Raw genomic sequence first — 20913 nt, 5'->3', positions numbered from 1 at the left:
TTGCCCTTGTGGATGGCTTCCTACTGCCCAGGAGAACTTTATGGATCTGCTCTGAACAAGCCAGTTAATCAGGATTTAACCACGAAGATTCCAGGTCCTCAGGTGCAAAGAGCTGAGGTTTGGGTGAAGCAAATGTCCATGGTCTTGCGAGATTAAGTCCAGATGAAGCGGAAGCTCGATCAGAGTCTCTCAGGAAAGATGGAGAAGCATGGTGTAACAGTGTTGTCTGGGCCACTGAGGCAGGGCGACGACTCACCAGCATGGCGCCTCCTGCTGGTCGTCCATAGAATTAGCTCTTTTCAGCCCGAAGCACCCCTGCGGGCTGGCATCTCACCTGCAGCTGGCCCCCGTGTCCCTCTCGAACCTAAATGCCCTTATATGTCAGGGTTCTGCCCCCGCAGTAACCCACAAGCTGAGTCTCCCCACCCGGGGAAATCCCAACCCTCTATCCCTACCTTGCCTCTGTGGCTACTGCGAGTCATCAACTAGCTCCTGCTCCCTGGGGCAGACTGCAGTCTGTAAACCACTCATCATCAGCAAGGGGGTCGCACCAGCTGCCTCTGCCTATATCTGGGCTGCTCCTCTGCAGCGCTAGTACCCTTTTGTGGGCCCTTAACTTGGCCTGCAGCCTGAGGCTTTGCTAGGCTGGAGCTCCCCAGCTCCCTCTGCCCTTCCCCAGCACTGCTCCACCCTAGGTACCCTCCTCAGCTTCCCAGGCAGCCAAGTCCTTCTCTCTCTAGAGCCAAAGAGAAAGTGTCTCCTTTGTCCTACTGGCCCACTGCCTTCTTATAAGAGCCAGCTGGGATCTGACTGCACTGACTACAGCTGTGGCTGCTTTCCCAATCTGCTCAGCTTTTCCCCTGCCACAGTCCTCTCCCAGGGCTGTTTAAAGCCCTTCAGGGCAGGAGCAGGTTAACCATCCCACTACAGCCATGCTGGACCTATCAGTATGACTCAAGCTTGGTCCCGCTTGATCTTTGTTAGCACCCTGTGGATCAGCAAGATGGATGGAAAGGCGTAGAGCAGATGAGATGATCAGGGCAGCAGAAAAGCATCTGTGATTGACCCAGGACTGTGACCTCTCAGGGAGCAGAACTGCTGGCACTTCCTGTTCATGTGGGTGGCAAATAGATCTATGTGGGGAAACCCCCATTTGCGGAAGATATCCATTGTGACATCTGGGTGCACTGACCACTCATGGTGAGTGGAGAAGGACTTGCTGAGGTGATCCATGATATGGTTTTGAACCTCTGGCAGATATAAAACTTCGAGCTCGATGGTGTGGGTGATACAGAATTCCCAAAGATCAGCTGCCTCTTGACATGGGAGAAAGAACGAGCCCCGCCCTGCTTGTTGATGTAATACATGGCTGATATATTGTTCATGAGAACTGATGCTGTCAGGGTCATAATGTGGGGCAAGAACGCTTGGCAAGCATGCCAGACTGCCCTGAGCAACTTGATGCTGATATGGAGAGAAAGTTCCTCCCTGGATCACAGACCTTGAGTCCTGAGGTGACCCAGGTGGGCTCCCCAGCCCAGAGCCGAGGCATTGGAAAGCAGATGAAAAGATGGCTGGGGTCTTGTGAAGGGAATCCCTTCGCAGACCGTCCAGTGATCCAACCACCATGTCAAGGAGCGGAGGTTGGGGCGTGGCACCGGGATTGCCTTGTTCAAGTGGTGCCTGGGAAGGCAGTACACCATGGCCAGCCAGGCTTGGAGAGGTCTGAGTCTCAGCCTTACGTGTCACACTACATAAGTGCACAAAGTGTCTGAGGAGGCTCAAGCAAAGCCAGATGGTTGTGATTGGTTGTGATTGCAGAGAATGAATTAGCACTGAAATTGCCCGAAAACATTCTTCCAGGAGGAGGGCTCTTGCCAGTGGGGAGTTGAGCACCGCCCGGATGAACTCTATTCTCTGGATAGGTGTCACGGTTGACTTCTGCACATTAATGAGACAACCGAACACTTGGCAGATCGACCGTATTAGGTCGATGTCAGACTCCACTTGTGCTTGAGACCAGTCCTTGATGAGCCAGTCATCGATAAATGGGAACACATGGACACCTCTTTTCCTCAGAAACGGTGCCACAACTGCCATGCACTTGGTGAAGACTCATGGGGTGGCCTAGAGACCAAAAGGCAAGGCCATGAATTGATAATGATCTCGGTTCACCACAAACCCCAGAAATCTTCTGTGGCCATGGAAAGTCGCAATGTGGAAGTAGGAGTTTTAAATTGAGGGTGACACACCAATCCCCTGGTTCCAGTGACAGAATGATGGATGCCAAGGAGACCATGTGGAACTTCAGCTTCCTGAGATAGTGGTTGAGTTGACACAGGTCTACAATGGGTCTGAGTCCTCCCTTGGCCTTGGGTACCATAAAATACCAGGAACGGAATCCTTTCCCCCTTAACGGCAGTGGAACCACCTCTACAGCTCCCATCCAAAGGAGAAACTGCACCTCCTGCTCTAGCAGAACCTCATGAGAAGGGTCTCTGAAGGGAACGGGGAAGGTGGGTGGGAAGGTGGGGTAGAAATAAAGGGAAGGTTCTAACAAAACTCTGTTGTGCTCAAAACCCAGCAGCTGGAAGTGAACGACTCCCAGGCCCTCAGAAAAGAGGGTGACTGGATCCTGGGTAGGAATTGACATGCCATCCTCGATCAATTCATCAAAATGAGTGTTTTGAGAATCCCACATGACATGGGGCTGACTGAGAGGGTCCTTTGATGGAAGAAGATGGCGGACGTGGCCTGCGCCCAAATCCCTTATTCCTCTTTCTCCGCTGATCATGCCTGGCTAGCTGGGCATAAAAATGCCTATAATGCTGCAGCCTATACGGTCTCCTGGGTTGTGCTGGAGTACACAGGCCCAGGGACTTCAGAGTCACCCTACAATCTTTTAGGCCAGGCAATCTGGCATCAGTTTGCTCTGAAAAGAGCGAGGGCCCCTCAAAAGGCAGGTCTTGTAAGGTCTGCTGTACTTCTGCAGGCACCATGTAACCATGAGCTCCTGTGCATGGTAACTGCTGCGGCCATAGATGTAGCCGCAGAGTCTGTGGCATCCAGTGCTGCCTGCAGAGAAGACCCCATCTTGCCCTCCTCCACAAGGGTGGAGAACTCCTGCTGGCTGTCATGGAGAAGTCTGTTTTTGAACTTGTTCATTGCTTCCCACATGTTAAAGTCATAGTGGCCCAGCAGTGCCTGCTGGTTTGCTATGCAAAGTTGAAGCCCGCCCGGTGGAGTTGGCTTTCCTGCCCAGTAGGTCGAGCTTCAGGGGTTCCTTCATCTTCAGTGTGGACCCTGGCTGGCCCTGACAGTCCCTCTTGTTGGCAGCCACCACAACAAGTGATCCAGGGGTGGAGGGTGAGAAAATAAAAACTCACAACCCTTGGCTAGCACAAAGCACTTCCACTCCATTTTCTTGGCAGTAGGAGGGAAGCAGGCTGGGTTCTGCTAGAGAGTCTTAATAGGGCTCATAATGGCCTCATGTAGGAGGAGAGCAACCTTTGCACAAATCGCTGCTGATAAATTGTCCAAGAAGCTGTCAGAAGGCTCCTTGGCAACTTCTGCCTGCAGGCCCAGATTGGACGCCACCTGATTAATAAATCCTGGGGGTCCTCAGATTATCCTGAAGCAGGGATGTCCCCTTCACCTTTCGTTTATCATAAGGTGAAGACAAAGAGGAGGCATGCACTGCCATAGCCTCTATTATATCCTCCCACTGGGAGGTCTGCTCGTGCTGATCAGTACCAGCCTTGGTACTGCCTTTGGTACTAGGATGTGCTCCAGATTTGATGCCAAGTGCAGAGCTCAGGCCAGTCCCACTATCGATACCAGTGACAGGCGCTGGTGTGGTACCAGTGGCATCCTACTCTCAGAGTATACTGAGTAGGAGTGTCTACAGCTGGTGCCATGATCCAGGGCAAACCCCTACAGGTTCCAAAAAGGCCACTGTACCAGTGCCAGACCCCACAGGCCAAGTGTTCTAGGGTATCGTGGCTCCCAGAGCTCCCGACAATGCTGATGGGTAGTGGGCGTGGCCTCGGCAGTGGCAGCGAGGTGAGGAGCCGGAACCAGAGTCTGATTCCAAAGGGGAAGAGGAGGAGGAGGAGCATGGGGACCAAGGCAGTGCCAATCCTCCCAGAGCTGGGAAACAAGGCCGTGGCAATGCCTCAGGAGAGGTGATTAGGGGAGGCTCTCCCCTAGAATGCAGCCTCGGTACCGACCTGAAGCTGGTCGATGCTTCAGAGCTGGCAAACGGTGCCCTGGTGAACCCGGTACTGGCAGAGTTAGCAAATCGCTAGCCATTGCGTAAGCCGTATGCTAGCGGGAAGGGGGTTGCACCTGCCTTCATGGGGTTTGTGGTGCTGGCGCAGGCGACAGTGTCAGCAGCTGCTACAGTGCCAGAAAGTGGGAGTGGTGCGGTGCAGGTCTTGCCCTATCCCTTTCTGCAGATCTTGACTTGTCTGCCCTTCTGTCTCCCTTTGGTGCGGAAGAACAGCTCTTCCCACTGTGCCCGCAATGCTTCTTCTTGGGCATTGGTGATGAGGAGCAACGCTGCGAGCTCCTAGCAGCGGGAGGTGCACTGCGCTCCAAAGTCGATGTACTCAGTGCTGAGTCAAGCACCAGCTCCAAGGCGGGTCTCAATACTGCCTCCATCAGGAGGACTTTCAGTCTCGCTGCCCAGACTTTTTGAGTGTGTGGGCTTAAACTCGCAACAAATCTGGCAGCGATCTTTTCTGTATCCTTCTCACAATCCCAGACACTTGAGACAGCTCAAGAGAGGGTTGCTGTTGGGACCAGGCTTCCCACAGGTGGGGTCAGGCTTAAAGCCTGGAGACTAAGGCATGCCCCAGCACCCAGAAGGAGGAACACCTCTCCAGACAAGGAGAGGTGTCCTAATTCCTATACTAAACTTACTAAAACTACATGAACTACTTAACTAACAACTATTTACAATAAAAACTATGCAAAAAAAATTATGAAAAACTTTGCCAAGACAAAGAGGAGAGTTCCAACAGCAGTCACGGGCAGTAAAAAGGAACTGACGGACGCAGGCTCAGCACGGCCCCTTATACTGGCATTATTAGCGTGCAGCACCACGGGGTGCTAGAGCCAGCCCAACAGATACCACAAGGGAAAGAATTCCAACAGTGATGCTCAGTGTGGGCACACACCTAACTCAGAATGGCACGTGCAAGCACTCGAAGAAGAACTGAGCTTCTGGAGGCTTTCTAAACCTGTGGGGAAATCTCCAGAAGGTCATCTTGGGGGCATGGACTCCACAAAGTGTCTCTGTCAATAAAGTACCTGCTGTCCTCAATTGATTTCATTACTTCATAAGAAGCAGGAGGCTGCAGGAGATAATCTAGGAGGTGCACAAATCATAATAGGAGAGCCTAGGCTGTTACAGTCGCTATCCGCGGGTTCAAATGCCACCATAGGGATATAAAATGGATCTGTTGCCAGATCAAGTGTGTTTCATCTTCTGCTAATCTCAATACAGCATGATGTCAGCATCCTCAGGCTCTTACCTTCAGCCTCTCAATGGCCTCTTCACTGCCTGGAGCAAACATGATGCGTTCGTGGAGGCTGGAGACAGAGGCAGCTCGGCTGGACAAGGCTGACAGCGAGGAGGACGGGCTCATCCCCACTAAGGCATTGGTCACTGTGGAGAGATTGTCAGGGCGTTGACTCAGTTCTGCCAGGCTACGGTTACCATTATTGTTCTCAAAGTCGGTCATGTCTATGGGGCAGGGAAGGGGGAAAGAGGGAGGGATGGACACGTGGACAGGAAGAAGGAAAAGGAAGATAGAGAAAAGAAAGGCAGTTGGGAAAAAGTGACATGATGTGGTGAGCAGAAAGCTAGAAATTAAAACACAGAAATACACACAGCATCATGTGCCAGTGACAGGACTAGAGGTACTCACATCATCTCTCTGCCAGAAGGAGCATTCACACCACATCCAGAACAGCCACGCTAAGTGTTGCTACATGGTTCTTCGCCCCCCTTCCCTCCCATTATGTCCCCTGGCTTGACAGGCAGAGAGCCAGGCATAGGGCAGGAAAGCTTACTCATGACAGGGTTGGCTAATGGGTAAATGGGCCTGTAGCAGGGTGGTTACCCACTCCTGCCCTGCAGGGCTTGAAACAGCCCAGGAGAGGGCTGGGGCAAGAAGCCTGGCTGATTAGGGAAAGTAGGCTCAGCTGGGGCCATGCCTCAATCAGGCCCAGCTGGCCCCTATAAGGGGCTGTGAGCCAGAAGCCCAATAGGTCTCCCTCTGGTTGTAGAGGGAGAAGGGCCTGGCTGCAGGGACCTAAGCAAGGCATCTAGATTGGGAGCAGGGCTGAGGAAAGGCCAGAAGAGCTGGGAGCTCAGGCCTGACTATAGGTCAAATAGGTGCAGAGTTGCAACAGGGCAGCCCATGGGGAGGCAGAGGCAGCAGGTCCGAACCCCTTTGTCTGTGATGAGTGGCTGATACTGCAGTCTGCCCCAGTGAATGGAGGCTAGATGGAGACTGGGCAGTAGCCAAGACTGAGGCAAAGTGGGGATAGATAGTGGGAGTTCCCCTGGGAGGGGGAGACCCAGAACTGTGGGGATACTGCCAGGGGGCAGCGCCCAGTTAAAGGGACACTGGGGTCCTGGGAGGGACATGGGGGCCAGCAGTGGTGGTGAGACACTGGCCTGAAGAGGGTACTCTGGAGGCTGGATGCTAATTCCTGAGGACAACCAGCAGGAGGCACCACAGGGGTGAGTCTGCACATGCTTACAAGGCAGAAGACCCCTGTTGCCATTTTGGTCTCAATATAGCCTGATGTTCAGAAGAGCCTAGGGCACTGCTCTCTCGTGAAAATCTGGCCATGAGTGTCACAGTGGGAACTGCTGGATCTGTACAATGCTTAACATCACAGGATCCTGGGCCATGACTAAGGCTCCTAGGAGTTACCACAATCCAAAGATATTATCATAACAATGGTGGCTCTCCTCAAAACCTGACCTACGACTCAATCTTCCCTTGGCTGGGTTGGTTTGTGTTCACTTCCCCAAGAATATTTAAGTGACTGGTGTTTTGTTCCCTTGAGCATTAGTCTGAATATGGAAATCCAGGAAAGCACGATATGATTCACGCTGGGGTAGTTCATGCAGCTGCCCCATGTCTAACAGGTTTGTGTCTTTGAGCAGGAGGTTGTTGGGAGGCAGGAGGGAGAGCCCAAGGGAGTGACAAAGCCAACCAAATGGAATGATCATCACTCAGTGAGGGGCTGGAGAAGTAGGAGTAATGGAAAGTTGCCTTTGCCTGGGGACCTGGTGCGTGTGATCCAGGACCACAGGTATTTCTAAATCTGAGCCAAATGCTCTTTCTTGTGCAAAAGAGGATGGGAAAAGGACTTTAAAGTCTGAAAATGTCCCAATCTTGCACTTCTCCTGCTCTCTGCCTTTGCAGAGAGCTCCCTCCACTCTCTCTGAGACATGCAACACCCCAAAAGATTTTTTTTTTGCCACTGCTCCTCTTTATAAAGCTTACATCATCCAATCAGAGAATAGAGCCCAATCAAATGGAATTCCTCACATCAAGTGCTGATAAGTATGGCTCTACCAAATTCATGGTCCATTTTGATCGATTTCAGTCACAGGATTTAAATATCATAAATTTCATGATTTCACCTATTTAAATCTGAAATTTCATTTGTTGTAATTGTAGGAGTCCTGACCCAAAAAGGAGTTGTGGAGGAGGGGTCACAAGGTTATGGGGGTGGGGAGGGGTTGCAGTACTGCTACCCTTACTTCTGCGCAGCAGCTGGCAGTGGCACTTCCTTCAAAGCTGGGTGGCTGGAGAGCAGTGGCTGTTGGCTGGGATCCCAGCTCTGAAGGCTGTGCTGCCACCAGCAGCAGCGCAGAAGGATGGCATGGTATGATATTGCCACCTTTACTTCTGCACTGCTGCTTGCAAAGTTGGGCCCACTCTCTGGCCGCCCAGCTCTGAAGGCAGCAGAGCAGAAGTAAGAATGGCATCGTATGGTATTGCCACCCTTACTTCCACAGTGCTGCTGGGAGGGCACTGCCTTCAGAGCTGGTCACCTGGACAACAGCCACCTCTCCCCAGTCACCCAGCAATGAAGGCAGCTCAGAAGTAAGGGTGGCAATATTGTAACCCCCCCTTAAAATAACCTTGCAACCCCAATGAAATTCCCTTTTGGGTCAGGACCCCCAATTTGATAAATGTTGGTCTTCCCCATGAAATCTGTATAGTATAGGGTAAAAGCACACAAAAGACCAGACTTCACGGTCTGTGACACGATTTTCATGGCCGTGAATCTGGTAGGGCCCTACTGATAAGAGAACTGGGGACAGCTGGCAAACAGCCTGTAGGCGGATGTACGTTCATATAATTTACCTGTCCAACTATGATGCATAACAACCACCACATTTTTAGGAATCCTGGCCAGTTCATGGACAATGTGCAAACAGGAACGTTATGAGGGCCGACACAAACTGTCTTGTGAGGGCATTCACACTGCAGCTGTGCTGTTTGTTCTAAGCACTGGTACCTTAATGGCACATCAGCACTGATACATGATCCCCTTTCATGTTTTAGGATGAGGCTAATGTTAGTGACTACAGTTGTTTCTGATAACGGCCTGGTGTTGAGTCTGTGGTGGGGTTAGTGAATACATCTGCCTACATTCAGCATTTGGCCCGACACTTGGACTTCTAGGGGAGTTCTCATGGAAGCCTCCAAAGTCTCTTCCCTTCCGGTGGTGCACAGCAATGACAGCCATGGATCCAGGCCCCAGAGCCAAGAGAGTGATGGAGAGAGAGATAGGGCCTGCCCAGGTGGGCTATAAGAAAGGCAGCTCTGCAATGTTGGAGATCTGGCATTGTCCAAGGTCACTGAAAGCAGGGAAGGAATTACTGTCCTGCTAGTTTAAAAACTGCTCAGATGTACTAGACACCAGCTGTCTGATGAAATGCCTGAGGAAGAGGGCAGGCCAAAAGCCAGCTGAAAGCACTGCCAGGCCTTTCTAGGACTGGCTGTAGGCAGGTATAGGGTCAGCGGTAGCTGCATACGAGAGTGGGCAGAGTTTGCCAAAGCTGCGAGGTCTCATTGTCAGAAGTGCTGAGTTTGACCCCAGCTAATGCTGTAGGTACTCTGTGTCTCTGGAAGCCAGGCCCGGAGTGACTGACATGGGGCTGGCTTTCTGAGCTGGCTGTGGGGGCTTCTCTGTGGAGTTGCTATCTGCAAGTGTGCAGCGGCTACTGGTCTTGGCACTACGTGCCCCGCACTGACATTTGGAGGCTGGTCCTGACAACACCTGCTCTGATGGCAGCCTGTTCAGAGGCCTGGCTAGAACACAGCACAGCCAGCCAGTTCCCTCTCCATTAAAACCCTATTTGCCTCATGATGCCCGGTTAGAAGTGACTCTGCTTCATCAAGCTGCTTGGCGCTTTTGCTGCACCTTAACCTCTGCTTCCCCTGCTCTGAACTACCTGGGGCACCAAGAGCAGGACGGTAGTCGCAGCCCCGCTCCAATCAGACACCCCCTTGTGGGCCAGGAGGTGCTGGCCAGACCTTGCCCCCTTGCTCTCCACAACCACAGCTTGGCTGCTTCGGGGTGGGTGTATCAGGGAGGGTGGAATGGCCCTGAGCACTCCCCCCACCCGCAGGACACTCAGAATCTGGCCTTTCAGATTATGCCCACAAAGAGGACTCCATGAGGGGCTAGGGCAGGGGCAGGCAAACTTTTTGGCCTGAGGATCGCATCAGGTTTCATAAATTGTATGGAGGGCTGGTTGGGGAGGGGGTTGTGGCCCAGGCCCCACCTCCTATCTGGCTCCCCCCACCAGGACCCCTGCCACATCCAACCACCCCTTCTCCCTGTCCTCTGAGTGCCCCCCGCTGCCCCATCCATCCCCATCTGCTTCCTGACTGCCCTCCTGGGACCCCTGCCCCATTCAACCCCCTGTTCTCCCCCCCGACCGCCCTGCCCTGTATCCACACCCCCGACCACCAGCCTGAACTCCCCTCCCCTCTATCCAACCCCCACCTTCTCCCTGCCCCCTTACCGCGCTGCCTGGAGCACCAGTGGCTGGCGGTGCTACAGGCGAGCTGCCTGGCTGGAGTCGGGCCATGCTGCCGCCGCCGCCAAGCAGCTCAGAGCGCCGGGTCAGGCCGGGCTCTGCAGCTGTGCTGCTCCAGGAGCTCACAGCCCGGCCGCCCAGAGCATTGCGCCAGCGGCATAGCAAGTGTGCTGAGGCTGTGGAGCAGGGGGGACAGCAGGGGAGGGCCCAGGGGCTAGCCTCCTGCGCCAGGAGCTCAGGGGCCGGGCAGGACTGTCCCGCGGGCCAGATGTGGCCCACAGGCCATAGTTTGCCCACCTCTGGGCTAGGGGCAGCAGCATAGTGCCTGGCAGGCCAAGAGGGGCCCCCTTAAAGCCACATGTTGGGGGCTCAGATTTTACTGACTTTTTTCTAATTTTTTGCCCAGGATACTCACAGCTCCCCTCTCTCTACACTATGGCAAACCTCCAGCCCCCAGGAGGCTTGCTGGCACTCACACACCCCATGGAGAAGGCGCAGAGATACATATGTGGCTTACTAAGAGGGCCTCCAACCTGCATGCATTTGTTCATAGCCCTCAGGTCCACAGGGACAGGCTTTGTCCTTTCCCAGAGGTTCTTGACCCCGGTTCTGCCCCAGGCCCTGCCCCCACTCCATCCCTTCCCACAAGCCTCCATCCTGCCCCACCCCACTTCTTCCCGCTTTGCTCCGCCCCATCTGCCAAGTGCACCCTACCAGCGCTCCTTCCCCTTCCAGCGCCTCCTGCACACCGCTAAATAGCTGATCCGCGGTGGGCGGGAGGCACTGGGAGGGAGGGGGAGGCACTGATCAGTAGAGCCTTGCACAGATACAAAAATGTGCGGAGAAAAGGTGGAGGAGTTGTACTGTATGTAAGAGAGCAGTATCATTGCTCAGAGCTCCAATATGAAACTGGGGAAAAGCCTGTTGAGTCTTTGGGTTAAGTTTAGAGGCAAGAGCAACAAAGGTGATGTTGTGGTGTCTGCTATAGATCACCAGACCAGGACGATGAGGTAGATGAGGCTTTCTTCAGACAGAAGTTTCCAGATCACAGGTCCTGGTTCTCATAGGGCACTTCAATCACCCTGACATCTGCTGGGAGAGCAATACAGCAGAGCACAGACAATCCAGGAAGTTTTTGGGGAGTGTTGGGGACAACTTCCTGGTGCAAGTGCTGGAGGAACCAACTAGGGGCCATGCTCCTCTTGACCTTCTCACAATCAGGGAAGAATTGGTAGGGAAAGTAGAAGCAGTAACCATGGGCAGCAGTGACCATGAAATGGTAGAGTTCAGGATCCTGACAAAAGGAAGAAAGGAGAGCAGCAGAATATGGACCCTGGACTTCAGAAAAGCAGACTCTGACTCCCTCAGGGAACTGATGCGCAGAATCCCCTGGGAGGCTAATATGAGGGGGAAAGGAGTCCAGGAGAGCTGACTGTATTTTAAAGAAGCCTCACTGAGGGCACAGGAACAAACGATCCCTATGTGCAGAAAGAATAGCAAATATGGCAGGCAAACAGCTTGGCTTAACAGAAATCTTCGGAGAACTTAAACACGAAAAGGGAGCTTACAAGAAGTGGAAACTTGGACAGATGACTAGGGAGGAGTATAAAGATATTGCTCGAGCATGCAGGGGTGTAATCAGGAAGGCTAAAGCACAATTAGAGTTGGAGCTACCAAGGGATGTGAAGGGTAACAAGAAGAGTTTCTACAGGTATGTTAGCAACAAGAAGGTGGTCAGGGAAAGTGTGGGACCCTTGCTGAATGGGGGAGGCAACCTAGTGACAGATGATGTGAAAAAAGCTGAAGTACTCAATGCTTTTTTGGCCTGGTCTTCACAGAGAAGGTCAGCTTCCAGACTGCTGCACTGGGCAGCACAGTATGGGGAGGAGGTGAGCAGCCCTTAGTAGTGAAAGAACAGGTTAAGGACTATTTAGAAAAGCACAAGTCCATGGGGACAGATCTAATGCTGAGGGAACTGGCTGATGTGATTGCAGAGCCATTGGCCGTTATCTTTGAAAATTCATGGTGATTGGGGGAGTCCCAGACAACTGCAAAAAGCAAATATAATGCCCATCTTTAAAAAGAGGGAAGAAGGAGGATCTGGGGAACTATAGACCGATCAGCCTTACCTCAGCCCCTGGAAAAATCGTGCAGCAGGCCCTCAAGGAATCCATTTTGAAGCATTTGGAGAGGAAGGTGATCAGCATGAATTCACCAAGGGCAAGTCATGCCTGACCAACCTGACTGCCTTCTATGATGAGATAACTGGCTCTGTGGATATTGGGAAAATGGTGGATGTGATATACCTTGAGTTTAACAAAACTTTTGATATGCTCTCCCACAGTATTCATGCCAGCAAGTTAAAGTATGGATTGGATGACTGGACTGTAACATGGATAGAAAGCTGGCTAGATGTCGGGCTCAATGGGTAGCAATCAACAGTTCAATGTCTAGTTGGTAGCCAGTATAAAGTGGAGTGTCCCAGGGGTCAGTCCTGGTGCCTGTTGTGTTCAACATCTTCATTAATGACCTGGATAATGAGATGGATTGCATCCTCAGCAAGTTTGCAGATGACACTGAACTGTGGGGAGAGGTAGATACACTGGAGGGTAGGGATAGTATTCAGAATGACCTAGACAAGTTGCAGAATTGGGCCAGAATAATCTGATGAGGTTCAACAAGGACGAGTGCAGAGTCTTGCACTTAGGATGGAAGAATCCCAGGCACTGCTACAGGCTGGGAACTGACTGGCTAAGCAGCAGTTTTGCAGAAAAGGACCTGTGGATTATAGTGGATGAGAAGATGGATATGAGTCAACAGTGTGCCCTTGTTGACAAGAAGGTCAATGGTATATTGGGCTGCATTAGAAGGAGCATTGCCAGCAGATCGAGGGAAGTGATTATTCCCCTCTATTCAGCACTGATGAGGCCACATCTGGAGTACTGCATCCAGTTTTGGGGCCCCCATTAGAGAAATGATGTGGACAAATTGGAGAGAGTCCAGCGGAGGGCACAGAAAATGAATAGGGGGCTGAGGCACATGACTTATGAGGAGAGGTTGAGGGAACTGGGTATATTTAGTTTGCAGAAGAGAAGAGTGAGGGGGGATTTGATAGCAGCCTTCAACTATCTGAAGGGGGGTTCCAAAGAGAATGGAGCTAGGCTGTTCTCAGTGGTGGCAGATGACAGAACAAGGAGCAATGGTCTCAAGTTGCAGTGGAGGAGGTCTAGGTTGGATATTAAGAAAAACTATTTCACTAGGAGGGTGGTGAAGCACTGGAATGGGTTACCTAGGGAAGTGGTGGAATCTCCATCCTTAGAGGTTTTTAAGGTCAGGCTTCACAAAGCTCTAGCTGGGATGATTTAGTTGGAGTTGGTCCTGCTTTGAGCAGGGGTTGGACTAGATGACCTCCTGAGGTCCAACCCTAATCTTCTATGAACTGAGACCAGAAATCCAGGCCGGCTTCTCACAAGGAAAGGAAATCTGACTCATAAGTATGTTCCCAATGGACCAAAGGACCCAAGAGTCAATGGGCTGAGATCATTCTACCTGCACTAGGCTCCCATCAGCTGTTAGTTTGTCTGGGACCATAGCAGGGTAATTGTAGGCTGTTTCTCTGCCAAACTGACATGGATTCTAGCTATGCCACTGACAAGGGATATCAACCGGACTGTTCACAGCTCTTTGGCAGACAAGGCACAGACTGCAGGGCCTCCCAGCCTGCCAGCAAAAGTCAGTTCGCTTTGTCAAGTCTAGGAGCACATGTTCAGTAGCCCTGCTGGTCCAAGTACAACCAGCAGCAGGATCACTGCTGGGTCACTGGGAACACCTGTGATTTTATATCAGTGGTAGGAAGCAGATAACTTAGTGCCCATAGTTAGAGTATTGCCAGCAGAACCAGTACTGGAATCGGTACTAGTCCTAAGCCCAGCAGAAGCAGCAACAGCACAGAAGCAGAAACCATAGCTACAGCATGGAGAAAAGAGGCCCAGGAAGTTCACTTTGAAAATCAATTCCATCTCGCATGTTTTGGAGGAGAGCACAATGTAGGCAAATTCTTCAGCTAACCCCTGGCCCTCCAGTACATTGGCTCAAAGCCCAGACAAGGCACTGACTGAGAAGCTGGCTAGCCTCAGTATGGCTTCCTCAGCTCAGCACCCAGGACCATTGGCTTGGGGCTGCACCACCTCTTGTGCAGAGCTGACACAGAGTTTGATGGAGACTGGTGCATGGCCTTCCCAGCCCTTGCCATGTCAATCCCCACCCCCTTTCTCCCTCACCACAGATGGCGCTGTGGAGGTCCCCTTGCTTGTGGATCTGGGAGAACCATCAAGCATATAGCCTCACAGGAGGGCCAAGGATAAGCCTTCTAATGAGGAAAGGGAGCTCCCTGTGCAAAGAGGTGACTATGCCAATGCAAGCAGTTGCCCACCAAGCCTCTAAGTGATCTGTGCATCCCTTGGCCGCAGCAAAGTCCTGGAAGCTCTCAAGCTGAGCACTGTAGCAGGGCACTGCTGGGGAGGAGCAGATGACCATCTTAACACCTCCACAGCACAGCTGTGAGAGCACACAAGCTTCCCATAGCTGGGCCCTTGCTTATAGGCTATTGGACTCCTTTGCCATGCTGTATGTATGTTCCTTTGCTACAGCCGAGTCTTGGAGAAGCAGTGAAGCACATAGAACACCCACAATGGGAAATACACACATTTAGGTTGTCCTGGAGCAGTGTTAGCTAAGAGAAAGAGAAGAGAGGGAGTGGGAAGAAAGACAAAGAAAACAGAACAAGAACAGGTTCATCTTTATAGGACTAAGGAACAGAGAAGCATGCCCCTCAGGTTGAGAAAAAAGGCCGTACATTGACCCAGCCTGGGGACATCTCCCTGGGGGCAACACAGGGAGTGCTCACCACACTGAGACTGGCTCTTTGTTGGGACAGGAGTCCTGGGACTGATAGCACAGAGGATGAGCCTGTCCCCCTGGAGCCACCCTGGGGCTGGAGACTAGGGTTCATGGTCAGCATGAGGGGCATAGGCTAGAGTCCCCAGGCTTGTGGTGATCGCATGCATCTCCCTGATGTCACAGGGGACTTTCCCAGCAGGCTGTGCCAGAGATACAGTGTCAGGGAGAAGAACTACAAGGGGCAACAGGTCAGGGAATAGAGATGTCTTGGTGATGTAATGCCATTGAACAACATGGTGGGGATGAGGATGGTTGAGCCTGTCCTACCCCAGTAAACTGAGATTTAGAGAGCTCTATCTTGCTTCTCCTAAGCAAATCCCGGTCTCAGTCAAGAGCCCAGAGAGGTACGTACTGTCAATGATGTCCCCAAGACCCTGGGAGTAGAGCAGATCTCTCAGACGAGCCACCTCATCCTTCAGCTCCCTGATCAGCTTATTGTTAGGATCCTCATTAATGACAGCATTGCATCTGATCTGTTTGGCACGGTCAGCATACCTGCAGAAATGGGACACATGGCCAATCACCAGACTTCCTATCGCACTCACTCAGGTCTGAGACAGCATGGGCCAGGGGCTAGTGTATCGGACTGGCATTCAGGAGACCTGGGGTCTATTTGCATATAACAACATAAAGCATGGCTTCTGGCAGAGCCCTGGTTAGCACATCTCAGACAGTCAAAGGCTCCCTCAGAGCTGTAGCTTTCCGGCCATGAGGCTCCCCATTCTACTCCCATCTACAGTAACAGGTGGCGGGGGGGACAGAACAAATCCAGCAACACAAGGGAGAGCGTCACAGTGTAGTCTAGTGCCAAGCTGGGAGAGAGACTAGGAAGGCCAGTGGCTGGAGATGGAGGAGAGTGCTCTGTAACACTACGGACAGAACAAATGGTTAGGGACCCTCATCTGCTGCTTTGACATTGACACAGAGCAGTGATAAGCACTGCCCAGAGGGGAGCTCTGTATCAGTGAGGGGCTATGGGACAGTAGTGGAATGAAGGAACAGTTAAGGCAACAGGAGGGGAATGTCTAAGGCTGTGACTTCAGATGTCACACTCCATGTTCCCCAGCCCCTGTGCAGGGGACGTGGGGATGAACTGTTGTCACAAAGGCCTACCTTAAAGTACTGAGGGTCTCATCGTAGTTGATATCAGCAGGGCTGAGAGCAGCAACCATAGCAGTCCTGGAGTTACCACCTGCCAGTGAAAAAAACCGTTGGCTCCATGAAGTGGATCTGTTCCTGGGCTCTCTTTGTAACCCCCCTTCTCTCTGCTTTCCCCTTCCTGCCAGAGCATCCCTGTCATTCTGCCCACAGAGCACACATACCAAACAATATCCCCATCCCACAGCCCCCAGCTCACATGGTCACATAGAATTCCAGCACAGGAACATCCGTGCTTTGAATGAGTTGGGAGGGTCCCTGACAGCCAGAGGGCAGAGGGAGGAGGAGGAGTTAAAGCAAGGAGACTACAGAAGTTCAGGAGACTGGGACCTCAGGAGGTCTGTTGCCTGGAAATTCAGTGAATTAAGGCCAGAACCAGGGCAAACTAAGTGAACCAGACTCCTTCCCTCACCCAGGTTTTCCCGGAGAAGCCAGGTCAGCACGGAGTCCCGGTACGGGATGAAGTCTGTCTTTTTCTTCTTTTTGTTCTGGAGGAAGAGAGCATAGGAGAGAGATGAGACACCTCGTTCTCTTCAAAGGTAGTAGATTCTCAGTCGGTATCAACCAGGGTCATTTGCCTAGTGACTTCCAGCCACATCTGGCCAAAGGCACACTTTTGAGCTTCCCCAGCCCAGAGCAAACCACCTACAGTTCAGAGGTTCGATAAGAACCCAAAGACTGTATGCTGACCAAATTATCTACACCTAGCAATCCTGCAAGAAGAGTCTGTCTATGGAGATTTTCTGCTTTCGAGTGGACCAGAAACACATAAAGAACAACTCTGCCTCCCACTTTCACCCCACATCCTCCACAGCCAGGATGTGATGTCCAATGGATAGGACACTAGCCAAGGACTTGGGTCCAAGTCCCTGCTCTGCCCCAGATTCCTTGTGACACCTTGGCAAGTCACTTGGCCTCGGTATGCCCGACCTCACATAGGTGCTGTGAGGCGCTAGCTTCCATGGTAACAGGGGCCATACCAGCACCTGAGAGAGACAGAAGTGCAGGAAAGGCAGAGATGACTATAACAGACAGGGGGGAAGTGAACTGAATATTTTCAGACCTCAGTAGAGGCGTTTGGTTTGGGTTTGGTTTGATTCTTATTGCAGCAGAACCAGTTTGTCAGTCCCTTACTTCCATCCAGCCCAGTTACACACCAGTGCCTAGGCCAGTGAACTCTCCCCTTCATCCCCCCAAAAGATTTTACACAGAAGAATCAACAGTCTCCAGGTGACTTCCAGCTCTAGGCTGATCTTGCAACAATGACAGCACAGCCCCAGGAGATGCCAATACACCTGAGAAACACTATGCTAAGCCTAATTTGCCTAGCCCCTCCCTCCATTTCCAGCTGACTCAGACTAGCAAAAGCCAGCCTGGCTCTCCTTTCCACCACAGCTACTCCACTGAGATACTAATCTCAAACGCAGGGAGCTGAAGGGACCCAAGGTTAAAAGACGCTCTGTGGGCAGTGAATAGGTACCATTTTGACTGGCCTTGCTGTTGCCCAGCTCTTTGGTGCACTGCTTCTGCTGTAGGTCACCAGTCAGTGGAGCCAAAGGTTTGCAGCACAGAACCTCACTGGAGGTCAAACTGTACCTGAATTTCAGAGCAGAGCTGAGAACAATGGAGCACTCAGTTTAAAAATCCACGCAATAGCATGGTCCTGGGCTGCATCTCAGTAATCTCCCCCTTTCCATCCACAACACCCCTGCCCATGTTTGATCACCCAAGCCAAGGAACAGAACCCTCAAAGCACATACCTTATTGGGCCCCGAATCCTGAAAGGAAACCAGAGACATTGTTTACCATCACATGAGCATGTGAGACACAGAGAGGCCAAAGAGGATGACAGTTTGCTTCAGTCGGGACAAGGGGCTGTGGGTAACTGCAACTTCCCTTCCACCACCCAGGAGAAGCTTCTACCTCTCTGAGATGAAGAGCTCTCCAAAGAGAGCAGGCTCTGAGCATGGGCACTGCAGTGCAGCTCCCAATGGAGGGGTGAGCGTGGTGGGGGGAACCCACACAAAGGCTCCTCCCACCCTGCTCACCCCTCTGCTAAGAGGAAGTGCAGGAGTTTCATCAGCTAGGCTGTGGCACAGGACTTGTGACGGGAGTTATTATTTAGATTGCCATAGCACCCTAAACACAAAGGGAAACAACCCCTCTCCCAGCAAGCATATACTGAGAAAAATCAAAGTCAAGGGCAGAGAAAGGGATTCCCATACCCACAAAGCGAATAAAGCGGTGAGAGACGCTCATGATCCTGGCTCCATTTCCCGTCCTGCCCGGCTGCCTAATGGCTCTAGCTCCTCTTAAAAACATATCTGTTAATATATATCCATCAACGATCCTCAATCTCTATTCCCAGAAGATCCCAGCTCACCCTTCCCACCTCCAACTGCCCCGCCCCACCAGGCACATACAACCAACACTCTAGCCAGTCCCAACATGGATCATTCTAAAGATTCCCCCGCTCCAGACTGGGGGAGTCTGCCAGGCAACAACTGCTACCAGAGTCCATCAGGAATACCTGCCATTCTATGCCAGCAAGGGTGTGTGCAAGAGGGAGTGAGTTCAGGGGTTGATGTCCTTGAGCCATGGGAAGAGAGGGTTGTTTGCATCAAAAGTGCCTTTGTTGGCTCGTTCCCTGAACGTTTGCCTCAGAGGATATTTCATAGTCACAGCACAAGGGATTACAGGGGCTGCTCATCCAACGGCATCACTGGGGCCTAGTGTGTGCAGCCCTAACTCATGGGGTGAGCACTGATTCATGTCAATGGGTCCATAAATGTCAATGAGACAACCTGTGAGTCAGTGCTTCAGAGTTGCACAGTGTGGTTCTATGTAATCAGCCCCACCTGTGGACAGACCTCCTTGGCCGACCTACCATTTCAGCCAGCGCAGAGATGACCTTCCCCAGTGTGGTCAGAGACTTGTTGATGTTCGCTCCCTCCTGTTGAAGGAAGACAGAAAATCTAGCCTCCAAAAGTCAACTGATAGAGAGGGTCCTGACACACAAATCAGCTTAAAGGCATGTGGGTGTCTGCAGCTCAGCACAATAGCCAGGCTCAGATCCACAGATGATAGCAAACATGGCTAACAGCCAGCTCCCTCCCTGCCAGGGCCCCCTTGGGGAGAGAAAAAATATGGCATGTGGCTGGTCTCCCAGAGAAAACCAGTGGGGAGCAGTGGTTGTAGTGGGTTTAGTGGCAGATCAGGGAGTTGTTACTGGCACTCCAGCTGTCTGAGAATTCACCAAAGAAATGAGCATACCTCTCCGTGGTTGGGGTGCACCAACAGCACCTCAAAAATCACCCAGCACTGAGTGCAGCTTCTGACTCATGCTTTTCTCTTACCTTTAGCCTCGTGCCCTTGGCCCCAGTAGAATCGGCCCGTTCACTCCCAGCCAGGTCGACCAGGCTGACTTTGCTGACCTACAAGCAAAGAGGGATGCCTGCCATTGAGGGCACAGCTATGACTTGCACCTATCCAGAAGTGTCCCCAAGCACTTGACACATTGCTATACAAATGGTGCAAACAGGAATCACAATTCACCACTGAAATGCAACCACCTCTGGTGTGAAATGCAACAGCTGTTTAACAGTATGCAGTCATGCTGCACAGCAATTTGGAGGAGAAGTAAATACTTGGTTCAACTGAAACTGTTAGGGGTGGGGAGGTGGATTTGAGGGAGGAAGAATGTGATTATCCAAACTGGAATAGGGCCTGGACACTTCACACGACAGCTAACACGCCTACTCTTGCAAAGAGTGACTTGGGGTGCTTAGTGGCCATAAGTAGTCAGGACCTCACCAAAAGACAATCCTGCCTGCAGCACAGCACCCCGGGCACCAGAGCAAGGGATTGGTTCAACATATGCCCTGATGGTCTCCACCGGGGAGAGCTTTATTTTTGCACTAATAGCAGTTTGGGTCCAGTCCTGTTTTATCTGGAGAGCAGGTTTCCAACTCTGCCCATTCAAACAGAGACTGGCAAAATCAGGAGCTGGTCAACAAACAAAACTGCAGGGTGGTTGGGCTCCAAGTCTCCGTTTGTTTGAGAAGTCAGATAAGTGGCTCAAGCTGGGTCGGTCGCCCCTGGCACTGACCCAGGGTGGGGCGTACACTAGGCTTTTGCGGGGAAAGCTGCCTGCTGTTACTGCCACTACAACATGTAGCAAGGCTCAGATGGGCCCCAATGTGCTAAAAGCCCTGCCCAGTGCAGGACTAAAGGACCCAACGGGACTGTGGGGAGCGTGTCTGGGAGTGCAGGAAGGGGACACAGAGTTGGGGTATGGCACGCAAGGCTTGCAAAGCTCTCCAATAGCCTTCTCCATCTCACCTCCTAACAACGATTCTTATTATTTTTCTACCTCTTATCTCAGCCCCTTTAGCCCAACTGTCACTGTCAGTGAAGCCAAACAGCAAAAATTAAGATGTTTGTACACTAATGCGAGGAGCCTCGGTAACAAAATGGAGGAACTAGAGCTACTGGTGCAGGAAGTGAAACCAGATATTATAGGGATAACAGAAACGTGGTGGAATAGTAGTCATGACTGCAGTACAGGTATTGAAGGCTATGTGCTGTTTAGGAAAGACAGAAATAAAGGCAAAGGTGGGGGAGTAGCACTGTATATCAATGATGAGGTTAACTGTAAAGAAATAAGAAGTGATGGAATGGATAAGAAAGAGTCTGTCTGGGCAAAAATCACA

The 20913-nt window shown here is 51.8% G+C and overlaps 1 protein-coding gene across 12 annotated transcripts in view; it reads right to left on the bottom strand.

Moving 5' to 3' along the window:
- The window catches only part of KIF1A (kinesin family member 1A), a 522969-nt gene that overhangs the window by 425797 nt on the left and 76259 nt on the right, over positions 1-20913 (bottom strand). For 3 of the 12 annotated variants that reach the window (XM_075068655.1, XM_075068656.1, XM_075068664.1), the window contains exons 8-15: positions 19558-19635; positions 19089-19154; positions 17962-17979; positions 16614-16689; positions 16157-16235; positions 15396-15538; positions 14790-14816; positions 5538-5749 (exon numbers count right to left, since the gene is read on the bottom strand). In XM_075068655.1, the coding sequence (XP_074924756.1) occupies positions 5538-5749; positions 14790-14816; positions 15396-15538; positions 16157-16235; positions 16614-16689; positions 17962-17979; positions 19089-19154; positions 19558-19635 (699 nt within the window). The remainder of the gene's footprint in view (positions 1-5537; positions 5750-14789; positions 14817-15395; positions 15539-16156; positions 16236-16613; positions 16690-17961; positions 17980-19088; positions 19155-19557; positions 19636-20913) is intronic. The other 9 variants (XM_075068659.1, XM_075068660.1, XM_075068666.1 and 6 more) reach the window with 3 other exon arrangements.

The sequence above is a fragment of the Chelonoidis abingdonii genome, chromosome 8 (assembly GCF_003597395.2).
Source record: "Chelonoidis abingdonii isolate Lonesome George chromosome 8, CheloAbing_2.0, whole genome shotgun sequence".
Taxonomy (NCBI): domain Eukaryota; kingdom Metazoa; phylum Chordata; order Testudines; family Testudinidae; genus Chelonoidis; species Chelonoidis abingdonii.
The sequence above is the reverse complement of the archived record's forward strand: the minus strand, read 5'-3'. Positions and strand labels throughout refer to the sequence as shown.